General features: G+C 45.2%; 1 protein-coding gene across 6 annotated transcripts in view; it reads left to right on the top strand.

Annotated features, from left to right (window-relative positions):
• Positions 1 to 16,628, top strand: part of Dap3 (death associated protein 3) — a 34,225-nt gene extending 17,597 nt beyond the window's left edge. For 4 of the 6 annotated variants that reach the window (XM_021249303.2, XM_004871141.4, XM_087203505.1 and 1 more), the window contains 12 exons: positions 333 to 385; positions 4,384 to 4,506; positions 6,386 to 6,487; positions 8,564 to 8,672; positions 8,905 to 8,997; positions 10,133 to 10,263; positions 11,475 to 11,555; positions 11,632 to 11,790; positions 12,254 to 12,313; positions 13,088 to 13,177; positions 14,858 to 14,975; positions 16,259 to 16,628. In XM_021249303.2, coding sequence (XP_021104962.1) covers positions 344 to 385; positions 4,384 to 4,506; positions 6,386 to 6,487; positions 8,564 to 8,672; positions 8,905 to 8,997; positions 10,133 to 10,263; positions 11,475 to 11,555; positions 11,632 to 11,790; positions 12,254 to 12,313; positions 13,088 to 13,177; positions 14,858 to 14,975; positions 16,259 to 16,344 — 1,194 coding nt within the window. In that variant the 5' untranslated portion in view covers positions 333 to 343 and the 3' untranslated portion in view covers positions 16,345 to 16,628. The remainder of the gene's footprint in view (positions 1 to 332; positions 386 to 4,383; positions 4,507 to 6,385; positions 6,488 to 8,563; positions 8,673 to 8,904; positions 8,998 to 10,132; positions 10,264 to 11,474; positions 11,556 to 11,631; positions 11,791 to 12,253; positions 12,314 to 13,087; positions 13,178 to 14,857; positions 14,976 to 16,258) is intronic. The other 2 variants (XM_004871143.4, XM_087203506.1) reach the window with 1 other exon arrangement.
• The last annotated feature ends 254 nt before the right edge of the window (positions 16,629 to 16,882 follow it).

Raw genomic sequence — 16,882 nt, 5'->3', positions numbered from 1 at the left:
GTGTACTTAATTGAAGGTGAGAGGGGGAACGGGGCCCTGGCACCAAGTGGGGCCACGCTGCTTCTCGGTTCTCCTGCTCATCGGAATTGCCCTCTCTAACAGGGGTTTTCTCTTCCCAGGCAGGATTTGCCAGAAGCCTCACTTTCGCCACATTTGGAGGCTGAAAATTTCATGCCTTTCCTAGCCATGTTTCCTTTTTCTGTGAAGTGCCTGTTCATGCCTTTCACCTGTTTTATCACTTCATAGGCATGCTCTGTATATTCTAAGTATCGTCAGTCTTGCATGTCAGTGTTACCTTTCCCCGTTGTGACTGACTTTTCACTTTTGTTTAGAGTGCAGAACGATGCTGAAAGGAGTGACCAGGCTGGTCTCCAGAGTCCACAAGGTGAGCGAGTGCTGACAGGCCCAAAGGCTTTGTGCAGACTGCCTGTCGGTTGTCTTCTTGGCTTTAGCTGGAATACACTGGGAATGCCATTTGACTAGGGCTTTGGGTCAGAGTATGTACTCAAAAGAACAGTCATGCCAGGCACAGTGGTGCATGGCTTTAACTCCAGCAGCTCAGGAGGCTGAGGCAGGAGGATTGCAAGTTCAAGGCTCGCCTGGGTAAGACCCTATCTCAAAATAAAAAATAAAAAGGACTAGGAGTATAGCTCAGTGCAAAAGCCTTGAGTTCAATCCACAGTACCACCAAAAACATAACAGACAAAACCAGTCACAGCTCCATTCTCTAGCCATATACTTTACTCCCACCTGCAATAAAAATTTTCAAGTAAGAAATCTCATTAGAATACTTGTGTTTATTGTGTGATAGGATAATTAAAAATTTTTTTAAAACATGGGTAAGTTTGACTACAGTTATCTTTAGTAACTTGATTATTGATTATCATCCCTTAATGAAGTATTTAAAAGAAAAACAAGTTGCCAGGTTTTTGTTTTGTTTTGTTTTTGAGATAGGGTCTCATGTTGTAGTTCAGGCTGGCCTTGAACTCACTATGTAGCCAGCGTGGCCTTGAACTCATTGTGATCCTCCTGCCTCAGCCTCCTGAGTGCTGGGATTAGAAGCATTATCATGCCTGGCTTTTCATTTCTTCACCAAGTAATTTTTCAGAAACTTCTATGTGACACGTACTCAGAATTCTTTTTTCTTTTTATTTATTTATTTTGGTACGGGGGATTGAACCCAGGCTCTTCACCCTGAGCTGCATACTTGGCCGGTTTATTTTCAGACAGTCTTGCTAAATTGCCCAGGCTAGGCTCGAACTTGTGACCCTCCTGCCTCCATCTCCCAGAGTGCTGGAATTACAGGTGTCACCTTCACACCTGGCAGGTGCCCCTAATTACTATTATTTTTTAGGTGCTTCTAATTTTAAGAGGTCTCATTTCACTATTATGGTTACTATTTTAGGGGACATTTCATTTTGCGCAAGGTAGTACACTAAGTGCTTGCTTTCTTTTAGTCCTCATGATCACTCCACAAAGTAGATAACACTCTTGTTTCAGAGAAGCAGAAACAGGATTAGGATGCTAGGTACCTTCTTTGGGGAACGAAGATGCCAGGCCTGCCTCCTCCAGGGCCTGTGGCCGAGCTAAACCCTGAGGAGGAGAACCAAGTCAGGAGGGCCTCGTCTCTCATCGGCTCATTCAGTCACGAATTTGAGTTTCTAGAAAAAGGGCCTTTCCTCCTGTAGGGTGTTTTGTTTTGTTTTCTACTTTTTTCATCCCCTTCTCCCTACCATGTGATTTATGAAAAACCTATAAACATAAAATAACGCATTATTATAAAATGATGTAAGGACCAAGAGAAGAAGGGATTCTAGCCGCAATTAATCATTTAGAAGGTCCCCATGTCTTCCTTAGTACCAGACAAGAAACCCCAGAGCCCGGATAAAGAGAAGCTGGTGAGAGGGGTTTGTGGGTGGGTTTAGTTTCGCTGGGCAAGACTTTCTAGACGGGCCCGTGAATGCCATTGGCTCAGGAGCTGCACTCTGTTCGTCCTGGAATGCACCCAAGCACTTGTGCATGTGGTGGTTTTTCCTAGAAAGGGGACTCGGTGCTGATGCCATTTGTAACACTCCAAGAAGGAGGAATCCATTTTGCTAGCTTTAACTTCCTGCACGGAGTTCCTAGAGTCATCACATCACTGTAGAAACAGCACCACCATGTGGCCCCCAAATATCTCCTGTTTCCTGCTTCCTAAATTGGAGATGCACTTTCTGTGCAGCAGACTGAACTAACAGTATGAGTGCGAGGGATTCAGGTCGCTTTGCCAAGGTAACAAGCCCTTCATTCCTGTTTGTGTTATATATCACTTGGTTTTTGCTGTCCCTGTATTTTGGAAAAGAATAATCCTGCAAGTGAGATTGCGGTGGATTAAGGACAAAGGTTCTTCTTGGCATACCATCCATCTCAACATGTAGCTTTTTCCTGGTTGGTTTTTTTTTTTTTGGTACTGGAGATTGAACTTGTCCTTGAGCTTGCGCAACAGGTGGCGAAACCACTGAGCTAAATCCCCGGCCCTCCTGGGTTTTTTTTGAGACAGCGTCCCATTGTGTTGCCCAGGGTGGCTTGGAATCCCCTTGCCTCAGCCTCCCCGTAGCTGGGACCACAGGTGCACCATGTAGCTCTGGAGAAGAAGAAAGCATTTATATCCACTCACACTATTTTGACTGGAAATGACAGTAATCTCCACTCAGAGCTGTTCAGCCAGAAGTAATCACACAATTCCCACCTGTCATGGGAGGCTGAAACAGGTAGAGGAATACTTGGTGAACATCGTTTTCTCTGCTGTAGCCTTCATTTACAATCCTGCTTTCTCAGACAAAGTTGGAGGACCCTGTTACTTTATATTGCAATCCACAAGTTAAGGTTCAGAGGTTTGCGTGTGTAGCTTCGCAAATCGCCTGTAAAGCAGTTCACTTTCCCTTAGGTAGGTACTCTACTCATTCCTTCATGACTCGTCTTCAAGGAAAGATTGGGGCCAAGCACTTTACCCCTGACCTACATCCCTCGCCTGCACCCCTCCTTTTTATTTTCAGACAGGCTCAACTCTCAGTCCTCCTGCCTAGCTGCTTTCTGCCTACCTCCTGAGCAGCTGAGATTCTGGGCTATGCCACCCACGCCCACCTAAAGAAAGATTATTCTCAGGCACCCACCCTTAATATTTGTAGTATGAATTGGCCACGGGGTCCACGCCTGTAAAGTTCAAATCCAGCCTGAGTAATTTAGCGACTTAGCAAGACCCTGTCTTAAAACATATAAAAGAGTGGGGTATGGGGGCATAGCTCAGTGTGAAGGCCCTGGCTTCAGTCTCCAGTACTGGGGGACAAAACTGTGGTATGTTAGATACTTGGAGAAGGAGAAACAAAGATAAATAAAATCTGATTTCTTTTCTTCCAAGTGTGTGACCTAGAATGGGCAACAAACATATATAAGATAGCATGATGTTGTTTTTAAAATAGAGATTTAGGAGTGAGACGGAACTGGATGTGAATTCTAGTTGCAGCTCTGACCTAAGTCAAAATTTCCAAACTTCCCTGGACCTTGTTTTTCCCTGTCAGAGAATATTCTACCTATAGTCAAGGGCTCCGCAGTCAGATGCGATATAGGTACAGTTCCGCACTGCCCCACACTGAGGGCTGCTCAGCTAATAGTGCTGCAAGTGCAGTTCCAGGCCAAGAAAGTGCTGTTAGCAGAGAGAGAGAGAAGTGTGTGGCCAGTCTCCGTGGGGAAACGTGTGACATGTGATCTGGGTGTGAGTGTTAGGAGAGAAAGTACAAAAATAACGCCCATTTTCTGCACTCAGAGTTGCTTGGGCTGGGCATTGAGCTGCACACCTGTAAGCACAGCGTGATGAGACCCCGTCTCAAAATAAAAACAAGGCTACAGCTCAGCACAAAGGCCCCAAGTTCTCCATGAACACAAATGAAATATAGTAATAATAATAATAAAGAAATATCCTAAGCTGGATACTGTGGCAGGAACCTGTAGTCCCAGGGACTTGTGAGCCTGAGGTGGAAGGACGGCTTGAATCCAGGTGTTGAAGCCAGTCTGGGCAACATAGTGAAACCCCATCTCACAAAAAAAAAAAGAAGCTTCCTGCTTCAGGTGTTAATGGCTGTGCCATGTTCCTGAACAAGCTAGCAGAATTGTTTGCCTCCACGTGGGCAGAGCCCTGACAGGGCCACACTCAAGCTGGAGCAGAGTGAGGGGATGAGCGAGGCACATGGATGTGGTGGATTATAAACAGTGATGAGAATACTTTTTCCAAACAATTGGAACTCATTAGTGACACTTTTCCCTGTTAGACATGGCTTGCACCATGCGTGTCACAGCAGACATAGAAAGCCTGAAAATTCTACAGCACTGCACTGCTTTCTTTTCTAGTTGGACCCTCGATGTTTTCTGCACACGGGAACCCAGGCACCCCAAAGCACTGCTGCTCACCCCGATGAGCAGGTTCCAGTTGAGAGGCCCAGAACTATTTCCCGTACCAGTGAAAGTGACCCGGTGAGTTGCTGATATGTATATGAGGTTTTTCCGGGATTATAATTTGTGTGGTATCATTTGTGTCAGGAAAGGTGCAGTTTAAAGAAGCTAAGCAGGGGCCGGGGATTTAGCTCAGTGGTTCTGCTGCCTGCCTCACAAGCACAAGGACCCAAAAAAAAATCCCCGGTACCAAAAAAAAAAAGAAGCTAAGCAGTTGACACATGATCGGATAGACAGTGCGCTGAGGTAACGCTCTGGAACCAAGGAGGCACGCCGGTCAGTCCACTTCACTTCTGATTCAATCCCTACAGATGGACTCACCTAGGGCCAAGGACCTTGCTGAGTGTAGAGGCAGAACTTAGTAAAAACTTACTAGTTTTCCCACAGATTTAACTCAGTGGCACTGCGCCTGCCTCACAAGCACAAGGTCCTGAGTTCAATCCCCAGTACAAAAAAAAAAAAAATCCCAAAAAAACAAAACTTGTTTAGTTCCTTGCAAGGTAAACCTAACACTTATATTGACCTTATTGTGTGTTGGTGGCAGACGTTTCCTTAAAAGGCTAGAAAGTATATATTTTAGGCTTATGGGTTATAATATAACAGGGTCTGTCATAGCTACTCGCCTCTGCCATTAGCAAAGAAGTATAGCTGTGTTCCAATAAATGTCTGATTATAAAACAGGTAACTAGGGCTTGGGGTGAGCTCAGTGGGAGAGCACTTGCCTAGCATCTGCAAGGCCCTGGGTTCGATCCCCAGCACTTCACAATATAAAAAGAAATGCCCAGCCTTAGCTTACCAACCCTGGTATGGAGAATCTCAAAGAAATCAAAGTCCATACTTCCCCTAAATCATAAACCAGGCAGGTCAGGCCCCAGTTTTCCTAAGAACCAAACTGGTATTATTTTCCACCTTGGTAAATGGATTTCCTGGTGTTTGGAAAGTGTCAAGGTGCTAACTTGATTTGGTTTGAGAAGAGCAGCATTGAAAGTGAAGTCTGTCAGCAGAAGCCAAGAGTCAGTAGCATCCAGTGCTTCATTTTCTGAGATCCTGTTAGACTGGATATTGACTTCCTTTCTCCTTCCTCGTCACTGCTTGCTGCCTCTCATGAATAAATTTAATTGTGTGTTCTGTGCTATAATGTGAAGGAACCCACCAGCATTTCTGTCCCTGCCCTTCCCTCGAGTCTTCTCATCTTAAATGTGGCTATGTAGAGTGGGACATGGTGGTGCACACCTGTAATCCCAGCACTTGGGAGGCTGAGGCAGGAGGGTTCCTGTGAGTTCAAGGCCAGCCTGAACTACCTAGACCATGTCTCAGAAAGCTAAATAGGGGCCAGGGATTTAGCTCAGTGGTTCTGCCGCCTGCCTCACAAGCCAAGGACTCGAGTTTGATCCCTGGTACCAAAAAAAAAAAAAGCTAAATAAATAAAAGTTAAATATAGCTATATGGAAATGGAAAAATGGCCCACTACCCCCAAAAAATATTAGCATGTGTGTTTTAAATGTCTGTCATTCATCTATTTTTATAAGCACAAAATGAAATAGAATAAATGAATGAAATTACTGAAGTGTTTTTCAGCTGCCTCTATAATTGTAATCCCTTTATCTGCCAGTTCCTTTGAGGTTTCTATGGAAACAGCAGCATGCAGATTATCTTGTCACATGACCAGAGCATCTCTCCGCAGCACAGAAAGAATCCAAGTGGCAAGGGCTGTCTGTCCCACCCCATCTAGGGCCTCCTGCTCAACAGCTGGCTTTGTTGGCGGTCAGCACCTTTCTAGTGCAGTATATACTCAGAAGCAGAGGACCAGCAGCATTTTTGGCTACGATAAATGCGTGTGTCTCTCTTCAGAGTCCTCACCACGGTGTGGCCCGTTCTACCTGTCTGCATTGTGTTCTAGGCCCAGCACAGGGAGCAGCATGAGGGCCAGCACTACAGCATCCCCCTGCAGGATCTGAAGACGGCACTTCCCCACGGCCTGCCTCCTCGTTTCGCAATGCAGGTGCTGCACACCACACAGGGAGCGGGCCCAAAGCCAAGCTCATGGCACCCAGCTCTAACATCAGATCTGAATCCGAAAAACGGAAATTCAGCTGTTATCCTTTGTGAATAGTACAACTGCTTTATTTTTGAACTAATGTTATCTTCTAACTACTTAAACCTATTTTGGAGCCTGGTAAATATTCTTGTATAAGTAAACAATATAGGCATATATTTTTCCTTGTGTTACCCAACAAGTGTCTAGACACTGGCATTCAAATAATTATTTTGAATGAATTAGTATTTACCATACCAAAATACCTTAAGAATAGTTAATGTGCTGCACACATACAAAAAAAAAAATCCTAATATCCCCAATCTAAAGAGAAATGCAGGCTGGGCTTCGTGATGCATGCTTGTGGTCCCAGCTCTCGGGAGGCTGAAGCAGGAAGATAACCTCAAGTTCAAGGACACCCTGGGCTATATAGTGAGTTCAAGGACAGCCTGAATTACATAGCGAGATCCTGTCTAAAAATGAATAAATAAAATAAGCTATTTTGATTACGTACATTTTTGTTCTCCATTCTCATGGAATTTCAGAAAATGTTGTTTTGTGGCTATAACTTCAATTCAGAAAGCATAATCTTGGGGCCAGGGTGGTAGCTGTACTGGTTGCATGCTTGCCTGGCATGCAGAAGGCCCTGGATGCGATCCCTAGAACTGAAGGAAAAAACTAAACAAATGAGAAATTGGTCTTGGATTATTATATAGCCATTGGAAAAATTTGTGATTAACTGCAAGAATAGTTTATGGTATTGGCATAGTTATTGTTCTGACTAGCTCCTGCTTTCTTTTTTCCAACACGGGAGTTAGAAGGTAAGGTTGGGTCTCACTTTGTTGCCCAGGCTGGTCTTGAACTCCTGGACTTAGGTGATCATTCCAGTGCAGCCTCCCAAGTACCTGGGACTACAGGGATGGCCCCCACACACGGCTGCTTGCTGGGTTGACAGGATTCCTTCTTAGCCAGGCACAGCAACCTTGCTGTCAGTTCCTACACCAATCCAGTTACTTTTTACTTATTTTATTTATTTTCTTTTTGGTACTGGGGATCGAACTTGGGACCTTGCGCTTGCAAGGCAGACACCGGAACCACTGAGCTAAATCCCAGGCCCTAAGCAATCCAGTTATTTTATAAGGAGATGTCTTTTTTTTTTTGGTACTGGGAATCGAACTCGGGTCCTTGCGCTTGCACAACAGGCAGCAAAACCACTGAGCTAAATCCCCAGCCCAAGGAGCTTTCTTTCAAACCAACACTGGGGCAGGGGCTGTAGCTCAATGTTAGAGCACACATTTAGCAAGCAGCAGGCCCTAGGTTCAATCACCAACACCAAAAAAAAAAATTTTTTTTAAACTTCATCTGAAAATGCTTGCAAATAGTATTTGTCAGATATTTATTAGTAGTAGACAGAATTAAATCTAATTTGCTAATCACTTATGTATATATAATCAGTGCTTCCCACATTTTTCTAGCAGAGTATTATGGTGGCAAAGGGAATAAACAAACGGATGTGTCATCGTGTGAGTAGCATGAAATATGGCCTCAGAATTGTGAGGCAGTTGACCACACCTGAGCTGTGTACATAATTCTACAGACAAGGACAGATGGTTGGAGTAATACGAATTAACTAAACATAAATTTAAAATAATGTTTATTGAGTCCTTATGTATCAAATACTGTGTTAAGCATTTTATATGCTTTTAAGAATTAATCTTGACTACATAGTACATAGTTATGTCTATTATTTATAGATTTCAGTTAACTGACAGTTTGTTTCATTAATAATAATCAAAAGCTATTATGTGCAGAATAATGTGTTTTAGCTAAATTATAAGGGTTGATTTTCAAATTAAATAGCAACTCAGCCTTTCCTGAGTAATTAAAAATCTGCTGCCTCACAAGCACAAGGTCCCAAGTTCGATCCCGGTACGAAAAATAAAAAGTGCAGTTAGTTCCATGCCCTTGGCGGCTCTGGCGCAGTGTGCATACTGGCAGTGGTTAGAAGTCCCCGGCCCACTGCTGCTCTGTCCGTTTCTGCAGGTGAAGACATTTGGTGAAGCATGCCTGATGATAAGGAGGCCAGCCCTAGAGCTTCTGCACTACCTGAAAAACACCAATTTTGCTCACCCAGCTGTACGCTATCTTCTCTGTATCCTTTCCTGCCTGCCTGGGACCCTGTTAGCCAGTGTTTTCTCCTCTCAGGGGAAGGAAGAAATACAGGTGTGCCGTTGACAGTGAAGCCTCCCCTCTGGTGATTTTTTTCTTTTTCTTTTGGTACCAGGGATCGAACTCGGGGACCTTGCGCTCATGCAGCAGGCAACGAAACCACTGAGCTAAATCCCTGGCCCTGGTGATTTTTCCTTTAACAACAATTACATTAGATGGAGAAAGGGGAACAGGAAAAACCCTTAGTCTTTGCCATGTTATCCATTTCTGTGCGAAACACGGCTGGCTAATCTTGCATATTCCAGATGGTAAGAACTCCCTTGCTTCTCTGTGTCAGGCTAGTTCTCCTGTTACCAAAGCAGCACTGTGACTATTTTCTGACCAGGCTCGTCTGACTGAAGGGAAAGCTGTTGCTGCACGTGCCACAGAGTCTGAGCTGTTTCATCGAGGCTCCTTTATAATGTCAGAGCCACACAGTTTGCAAGATAGTGTGTGGCCACAGGAGATTCAGCTAAAAGCTTCCTGAAGCCTTCTGATACAGAGTTTTTACTTGATATTTAATGCTCAAGATCACATAGTCCTACCTTAGAGGGTGCCACAGGATTTTGTTTTCGCTTGTGTTATTTAAGAGACAGGTCCTAGCCAGGCATAGTGGTGCACACCTGTGATTCCAGCACTCAGGAGGCTGAGGGAGGAAGATCACCATGAGTTCAAGACAAGCCCGAACTGCATAGCAAGACCCTGTCTCAAAAACACAAAAAAGAGACAGGTCTGGTTGTTGCCCAGGCTGATCTTGAACGCCTGCACTCAAGTAGCCCTCATTCCTCAGCCTCCAAGTAGCTGGGACTACAGTCACAAATCACTTTGGTTTTTATATTGCTATCAATAATGATTTTGAGTACCCATAACGCTTTTGATCAGCATTTTAGAGTTGTCAGCATGGATAGTATCAACTTAAAACCCTCACACTTGGCATACATCCCCTTTTTGTTCACTGTTGTAGGCATCCACATTTTCTAATTCAGCTTTAAAAACTGTCCATAGGCAGAAGTGACATTTAATCTACTTGGTGTGTTCTGTGCATTGATTTTTGAGACAGGGTCTCACTATGTAGTTCAGACTGGCCTTGAACTCACTGCAGTCCTCCTGCCTCAGCCTCCTGAGTGTGGGGATAACAGGCCTGTGCTCCCACACCCGGCTTTTAGGTATTGATAATGTTTAGTATAAGACAGACCAGACAAAAAAGCCCCTGCAGTCAGAAGGCTGGAGTAAATATATGTGGAGGACTGGGAATATAGCTCAGTGATAGAGCACTTGCCTAGAATGCATGAAATAAATAAATATATCTTTCCTGTAACTTCACGGTGCATAGTTATTTTAATTAAGTATAGTCAATTCCTGCCAGGTTGTTTTGTTTTGTTTTGTTTGTGCATTTTTTTTTAGCTCATCTTTGGGTGAAAAATTGTCGGGAACTTCTGCGGTCTACCTACAGCAAACAGCGCTTTGATCAACCTTTAGAGGCCTCAACCTGGCTGAAGAATTTCAAAACTACAAATGAGCGCTTCCTGAGCCAGGTGACTGGACTCCAGTGGGCGGGTGGCAACGGCTTCCTCAGGTGCGACTGCACCTTCTGTGGCCCGGAGCACTTGGGAGACTGCAGAATTGCTGCACATAGCAACACTCGGTGTTTCCTTCACGGCTTTGCTTACACTGGGCTTACAACTTGAAACCCATTCATCTATGTAAAATAAAAAGGCAAGAGTAAACTTCTCATTTAGTAGATAACAAAACAAAATTCAGACTGGCTGGCTGGCTTTTCTGAGGTACAGCCTCACGTGAACCATGGGCACAGTGCTCGCTGTGTGGTTTTCTGCAGACTTTCTGGGAACCAGAAATGTATGGGAAACACTGTTGTCCACCCTGGCTTCTTGGGTGTGCTCTCTAGGGCTTTCTGACTCTGGGTAGAGCAGCCACAGTGACACAGGGTCCCGCCACTGGCCCAAGGGCTTAGTAAAAGTGCAGTGAAGGGACCAGGGATTTAGCTCGGTGCCACCATGGCTGCCTGGCAAGTGCAAGGTCCTAAGTTCAATCCCCAGTACTGAGGGGGGAAAAAAAAGTAAGTGGAAGAAAATGGGGATAGCATTGCATGCATGTAGGCCCAACACTTGGGAGGCTGAGTCAGGAGGAAAACAAGTACAAAGCCAGTCGCGGCCACTTAGCAAGAACCCATGTCAAAAATAAGAAGGGCTGGGGTAGTCACTCAGAGGTACAGCGCTTGTCTGCGTGTGCAAGGTCCTGGGTTCAGTCCCTTGCACTCAAAATAATTAATTAAAATAACATCCAGCTGCCACCATCGCCTTCTGGACCTTTATAGTCAGCATCCCTCTTGTACCTTTTTCTTTCAAAGCTCCCAGCACAGGTGGGCTACAAAGCATTCACTTCTATATTGGGTATTTGGGGAGGTTTTTTTCCTCCCTTTTTTTTCAGTACTGAGGATTTAACCCAGGGCCTTCTCACTGAGCTGCATCCCCAGCCCTTTTGTATTTTTCTTTCTTGAGACAGGGTCTCTTTGAATTCCCCAGCCTGAGGAGCTTGTTATCCTCCTGCCTCAGCCTCCCAGAGCTCTTGGATTACAGGCGGGTGTCACCGTGTCTGGCTTACATCAAATCTCTTAACAGCCTCTGTGAAACATTTAAACTGATTCCTGTTCACCCTAACCTCCCGTCTGCTCAACTACAGATGAATGCAGCTATTTGTGGTTTTTATTTTGTTTGCTTGTTTTTAGATAAAAGTCCAAGAGAAGTATGTCTGGAATAAGAGAGAAAGCACTGAGAAAGGCAGTCCCCTGGGAGAAGTGGTGGAGCAGGTACAGGGAAGGGCACCGACCGCGCGTCCGCCCTGAGGGGGCCTCCACAGGCCTCTGAGCCACCATCTCCATGCAGGGCATCACCCGGGTGAAGAACGCCACCGATGCGGTTGGCATTGTCCTGAAGGAGCTCAAGAGGCAGAGCTCTGCGGGGCTGTTCCACCTCCTGGTGGCCATGGACGGTGTCAACGCGCTCTGGGGGAGGACCACACTGAAGAGAGAAGATCAGAGCCTGGTAGGAAGAGGCCTTTCTCTGCGGGTTTCCCTGCCTTCTGCTTGCGTGTGCAGGGGCCGAGACAGCTGTGCGCACCATGCAGGGTGCTTGCCTGCCCCGAGTGCTGGGCCGCTGTGCTCGGGGAAAACAGTGTTAGAAGCAGGCGGTGACACCAAGGCTTCCCCTGCACCACCGCTGTGTTACAGCGTCTTGGAAGGGAGGACAGCGGCTGTTTTCTTTCCTGGCTCTTTCTCGCCGTTAGTTTTTCCAAGTGAGGCTGCTTGGTGGAGGTGGAGAAGACTGGCAGCATTGGGAAGGGGGAGGGTTGGGGCTGCAGGCACCTGCACTCTGGGGGACAGGCCTGGCGGTCCTGGGCCAGCAGCCGGCACCTGTCCCAGAGACGCAGGCGCAGTGAGGGCCGCTGTTCGTTTGGCCAGCTCAGTTGTCCCATGATGACCTCTCCTCTCTCACTGACAACATGCAGATTGCAGCAGAGGAGCTGGCACTGATTCACAACCTGAGGAAGATGACGCGCAACGACTGGGTGAGTGTGTGACACTGCCACGTCAGTACTGTCTTTGCAGTCTCTGGTGTTAAGGCCACAGTGTTCTCTTATCTAGTTCCTATAGCTGTACCACATTAGGAGTAAGTCTGGATTAAAATCAATGTATTTGATTTCTAACTTTTCAATTTGACTCGAGTAAACATACTCAAAACTATTTTATTTAAATATTGAGATGTGTGTGTGTGAGACAGGGTACTGGGGATTGAACTCAGGGCCTTTGCACTGAGCTGTGTCCCCAGCTCCCTGGCCCTTTGTTTTCTTTTTTGCTTTTTTTTTTCTTCTTTTGGTACCAGGGATTGAACTCAGGACCTTGCGCTTTCGAGGCAGGCAACAGAACCCCTGAGCTAAATCCCCGGCCCAAGATACTATGGATTTTATATGGCCAAGAAGATTCCCTTTTTTGTTTGTTTGTTTGTTTTGTTTTTGGTACTGGGGATCGGGGCCTTGCGCTTTCGAGGCAAGCGGCGGCACCACTGAGCTAAATTCTCAGTCCCCTCCCTGGCCCTTTTTGAGACAGTGTCCTGCTAGACTCCCTAGGCCACCTGGAACCCGCACTCCTCCTGCCTCAGCTTCCCACAGTGCTGGGATTATTGGCATGGGCCACCATCCCTGTCTGGACTACTTTTACTCTCTTTGCGATAGTTAACAGTATCTTTGTATTATCTTTGGGAGAGTGAAATCCCAACGTACACAGTGAAACTGATGCTGTCTTTTTCAGCTTCTTCTAATTATGCCTTATTTCCTTTCTTTCAGCATGGAGGCGCCATTGTGTTGGCTCTGAGCCAGACTGGGTCGCTCTTCAAGCCCTCCAAAGCCCATCTGCCCCAGGATCTACTGGGCAAGGTCAAGCCACGGAGAACTTTGTTTCCCTTATATAGTCCTCTGCCTAAAGAAACAACACTTTGTGGCTCTGTTTACTTTGATACAATTTCAGACTTAGAGAAAAGTCATGTTCCTCTGTTCCCTTCACCCAGATTTCAAGTGTTAACCTTTCATAACTGTTTTTTCTTTTTCTTATTTTTTCTTTTGAGCCAGCATCTTACTGTGTAGCCCAGGCTGGCCTCAAACTTACAGTGATCCTCCTGCCTCAGCCTCCCGAGTGCTAGGATTATAGGCATGCACCACCACACGTGGCCCTAATGTCTCTTTCTTTAAAAAAAGAGGGCCAGGGATCTAGCTCAGTGGTTCCACCACGTGCTTTGCAAGCACAAGGTCCTGAGTTCGATCTCCAGTACCAAAAAACGAGAGAGAGATTCTGCTGCATATCCAGAGCACAATTACCAAATCAAGGAATTGACTGTGATATAATACTTCAATCTGTAAGACTTACTCTGACTTTGCCACTTAACCCAATACCCTTTAGAGAAAAAAATCTTCAGTTACGTGTCAGTTTGGTTGTCAGGTCTCTGAGTTAATCTGTGACAGTTCCTCTGCCTTTAGTCTTTTGTAATCTTAGGCTTTATGCCTTTGACACAGTACGGTGTGTGTCAGTTATGTTGTAGCATATTTTCTGAGCTTGTCTGATGTCTCCTTGGGGAACATGAAGTCTATCGCTCCTTTACTCAAGATGTTCATTTTGAACACTCTCTGAGATCATGTCCATCTGTATCTCCTCAGTAGTGATTTTCCTTCTGTAATTAATTTGTTTCCCTGAAAATAAGACCTAGCAGGAAAATAATCAGCCTTGAAAACTAGAGACCACATATGCCAGCCCCAGTCAGCCTGTCCCTGCCTTACCTGCCTTACAGAGCAGCCACTGCGCAAGGGAATAGTGAAGGGAGGTAAGGCAGGGATACTAATTAGATGTTAACTAATACTACAAGGATATTAATTGTTAATTATGAACTTTGGGTTCATACTGATGGATGCCAATGCCATGCCAACATCGCCACCTGATTCTACCCTTGCTCCTCCCATATTTCTAAGACTAAGAAATCTGATCTCAGCAACAGTGTATTTACTTATGAGCTCAGTTCTAGAAAATGGTTAGGAATAGTTTCAGATTTGCCAACTCTCGCCTCTGAAAATTAAGAATTCAATATTTAGTTTTTGTCTTAAGCCATACTATAGTCCAGACACTCTGTTCAGAAGTTACTTGGCTTAATTCCTCTTCCCCTTCTTCAGTGTTATAGTTATTTCAACATTTGCATTGAGCCATTATTTCTGCTTATGTTCCATTTAGGGTCCTTTTTCCCCATTCTTCTTGATTTTATTTTCTGGGGGGTTTTGGTTTTTTGTTTTGTTTTGTTTTGTTTTTGGTACCAGGGATCGAACTCTGGTCCTTGTGCTTGTGCACCAGGCAGCGAAACCACTGAGCTAAATCCCCAGCCTATTTTCTGGTTTTGAATTCATAAAATATGACTTGGTTCCAAAAGTCAGAAGTGTCAAAAAATATACTACAGTCAGACAAGTGCTCCACCTAGCCATGTGGAGGCCCAGAGAGAGGCTGAGGACACAGAAGAGCCCCCTCTGCCGATCAGTCACATAACTAATAACTGCATCCTCATCCTCTTCCTTCTCCAGGAGGGATTTGACGCCCTGGATCCCTTTCTTCCCATCCTGGTTTCTAACTACAAACCAAAGGAGTTTGAAAGTTGCGTTCATTATTATTTAGAGAACAACTGGATCCAGCATGAGAAAGGTCAGTTGTTTGCTTTTTCTTCTCAGGGGTTTGTGCTTGCAGTAGGAGCTGTGACCTGGGCCCAGCCCTTCCCTCAGAAAGCTCATGGTTTGCATTTCACCATTTTTCCCTTTATCCTGACTTGTTTTCTAGCTGATAAGATGGTATAGAAAGATGGCTTACCAGAGAAATTCTACTTCTCCCCAAATTCTCATCTTGTCCAAAACAAAATGTTGATGCTATAAAGCAGCAAAGTCATGTCAAGCCACAGGCAGCTTCCAGATGTTTGGGTTGCTGCCACACTCTCTCTTCTGTTGATTTTTTTTTTTTTTTTTACTGTTTTGTTTTTTTTTTAAATTTGCAGTGGTGGAGATTGAACTCAAGGCCTCATGCATGCTAGGCACATGCTGTACCACTGAGCTACATTCCCAGTGCTATATATTGGGGGTTTTTTGAGACAGGGTCTCGCTGTGTAGCCCAGGCTGGCCTCAATCTCATGGTGATCCTGCTGCCTCAGCCTCCCGGGTGCCGGATCACAGGCGTGCACCACCACACCCAGCATTTTTTTTTTCTTTATTTTGAGCCAGGGTCTGGCTAAGTCATTTAAGTTGACCAGGCAGGCCTCTAACTTGTGATCCTCCTGCCTCAGCCTCCCAGAATGCTGAGATTACAACGTTCATTACTGCATTTATTTAACAAATGTCATTTGAGAGACTCATGCACTCGGACACCCATAGACAACTTATTCTATATGAGAGGCAACACGAGCACCAAACTCAGTCTTTGCCATGCATGGTCTCACGTGTGTATAGAAAATGTTAACTAATATTGATAGGTCATAACCAGGCATGGTCGTGCACAGGAGGATCGCCAGGAGTTCAAGGCCAGCCTGGGCTACATAGTGAGTTGAAGGCCAGACTGAACTACACAGTGAGACCCTGTCTCAAAAAAAACCAAAACAAAAATCTTAGCCCTCAGTACCAGATTTGGTCTACTCTAACTGAAAGCATTCTATGTGTCCATTTATATCTACCTCATCTCTGGATATGGGAGGAGATGTAGAAGTAAAGTAAAAGGTTCTATCACTAGGTAATAGAAAGTTCATAGTAACGGGAACAGGTTATTGGAGATGGAAGAGTCAAAGTAGCTGCAGGATGGTAGTTTGTAAAGGACAAAAAACAAGGTGCTGGGGAGATTGCTGTAGGAAATAATATGGCTAAGGTAGTCTCTGACCATAGCGTTTTTAGAAGACACAATGCAGCCAGCAGAAATTGCCACGTAACCTGTGCTTGCCTCCATTTTAGCTCCTACAGAAGAAGGGAAGAAAGAGCTGCTGTTCTTAAGTAATGCCAACCCCGGCCAGCTGGAGCGGCTCTGTGCCTACCTCTAAGCCATCATCACAAAATGCATGGAAGTCAATGGACATTTTCTTTAAGCTGGACCCAGTCACAGGGAAGTGGCACAGTGCTGAGGCAGAGCAGCCAGGCTCCCGGCCTTGGGGTGAAACAGGCCTCCCAGGGGCTCGGGGCCTTCACTGTCTTGGATTCCTTGTGACGTGACCATATGACAATAAGATATCCCCTTGTTCCTAAAACTACTTCACATTGCGGGATGTTTTTACATTTAAGATAATCATGGATCTTTTCCTACAAATAATAAAATATCTTTCTTAAAGCACTGTGTAGATTTATAAGGAAAGAGACTTCAGATTGGCCTCCGTTGAATCTCACTTGCATTCTGCTGGGAGGAGCTGAGAATCAGACTTCAATCAATTCAGGAGATTAAGTTTCACAGTCTCATTCTCCCTCCTGGGCATTCACACTCTTATCCCTGATGCTCCCAGGTAGAGACCCAAGCAGCGCTGTATGGTACAGCCCCTTCCCACGGGCTCCTGAGGGAAGTGAGCACTAAATCTATACGCCATACAC

This window comes from Heterocephalus glaber, unplaced genomic scaffold (assembly GCF_053883595.1).
Source record: "Heterocephalus glaber isolate CG9 unplaced genomic scaffold, H.glaber_assembly_v1.0 deba00001795, whole genome shotgun sequence".
In the NCBI taxonomy this organism is placed as follows: domain Eukaryota; kingdom Metazoa; phylum Chordata; class Mammalia; order Rodentia; family Bathyergidae; genus Heterocephalus; species Heterocephalus glaber.
This window is presented reverse-complemented; position numbering and strand designations above follow the sequence as displayed.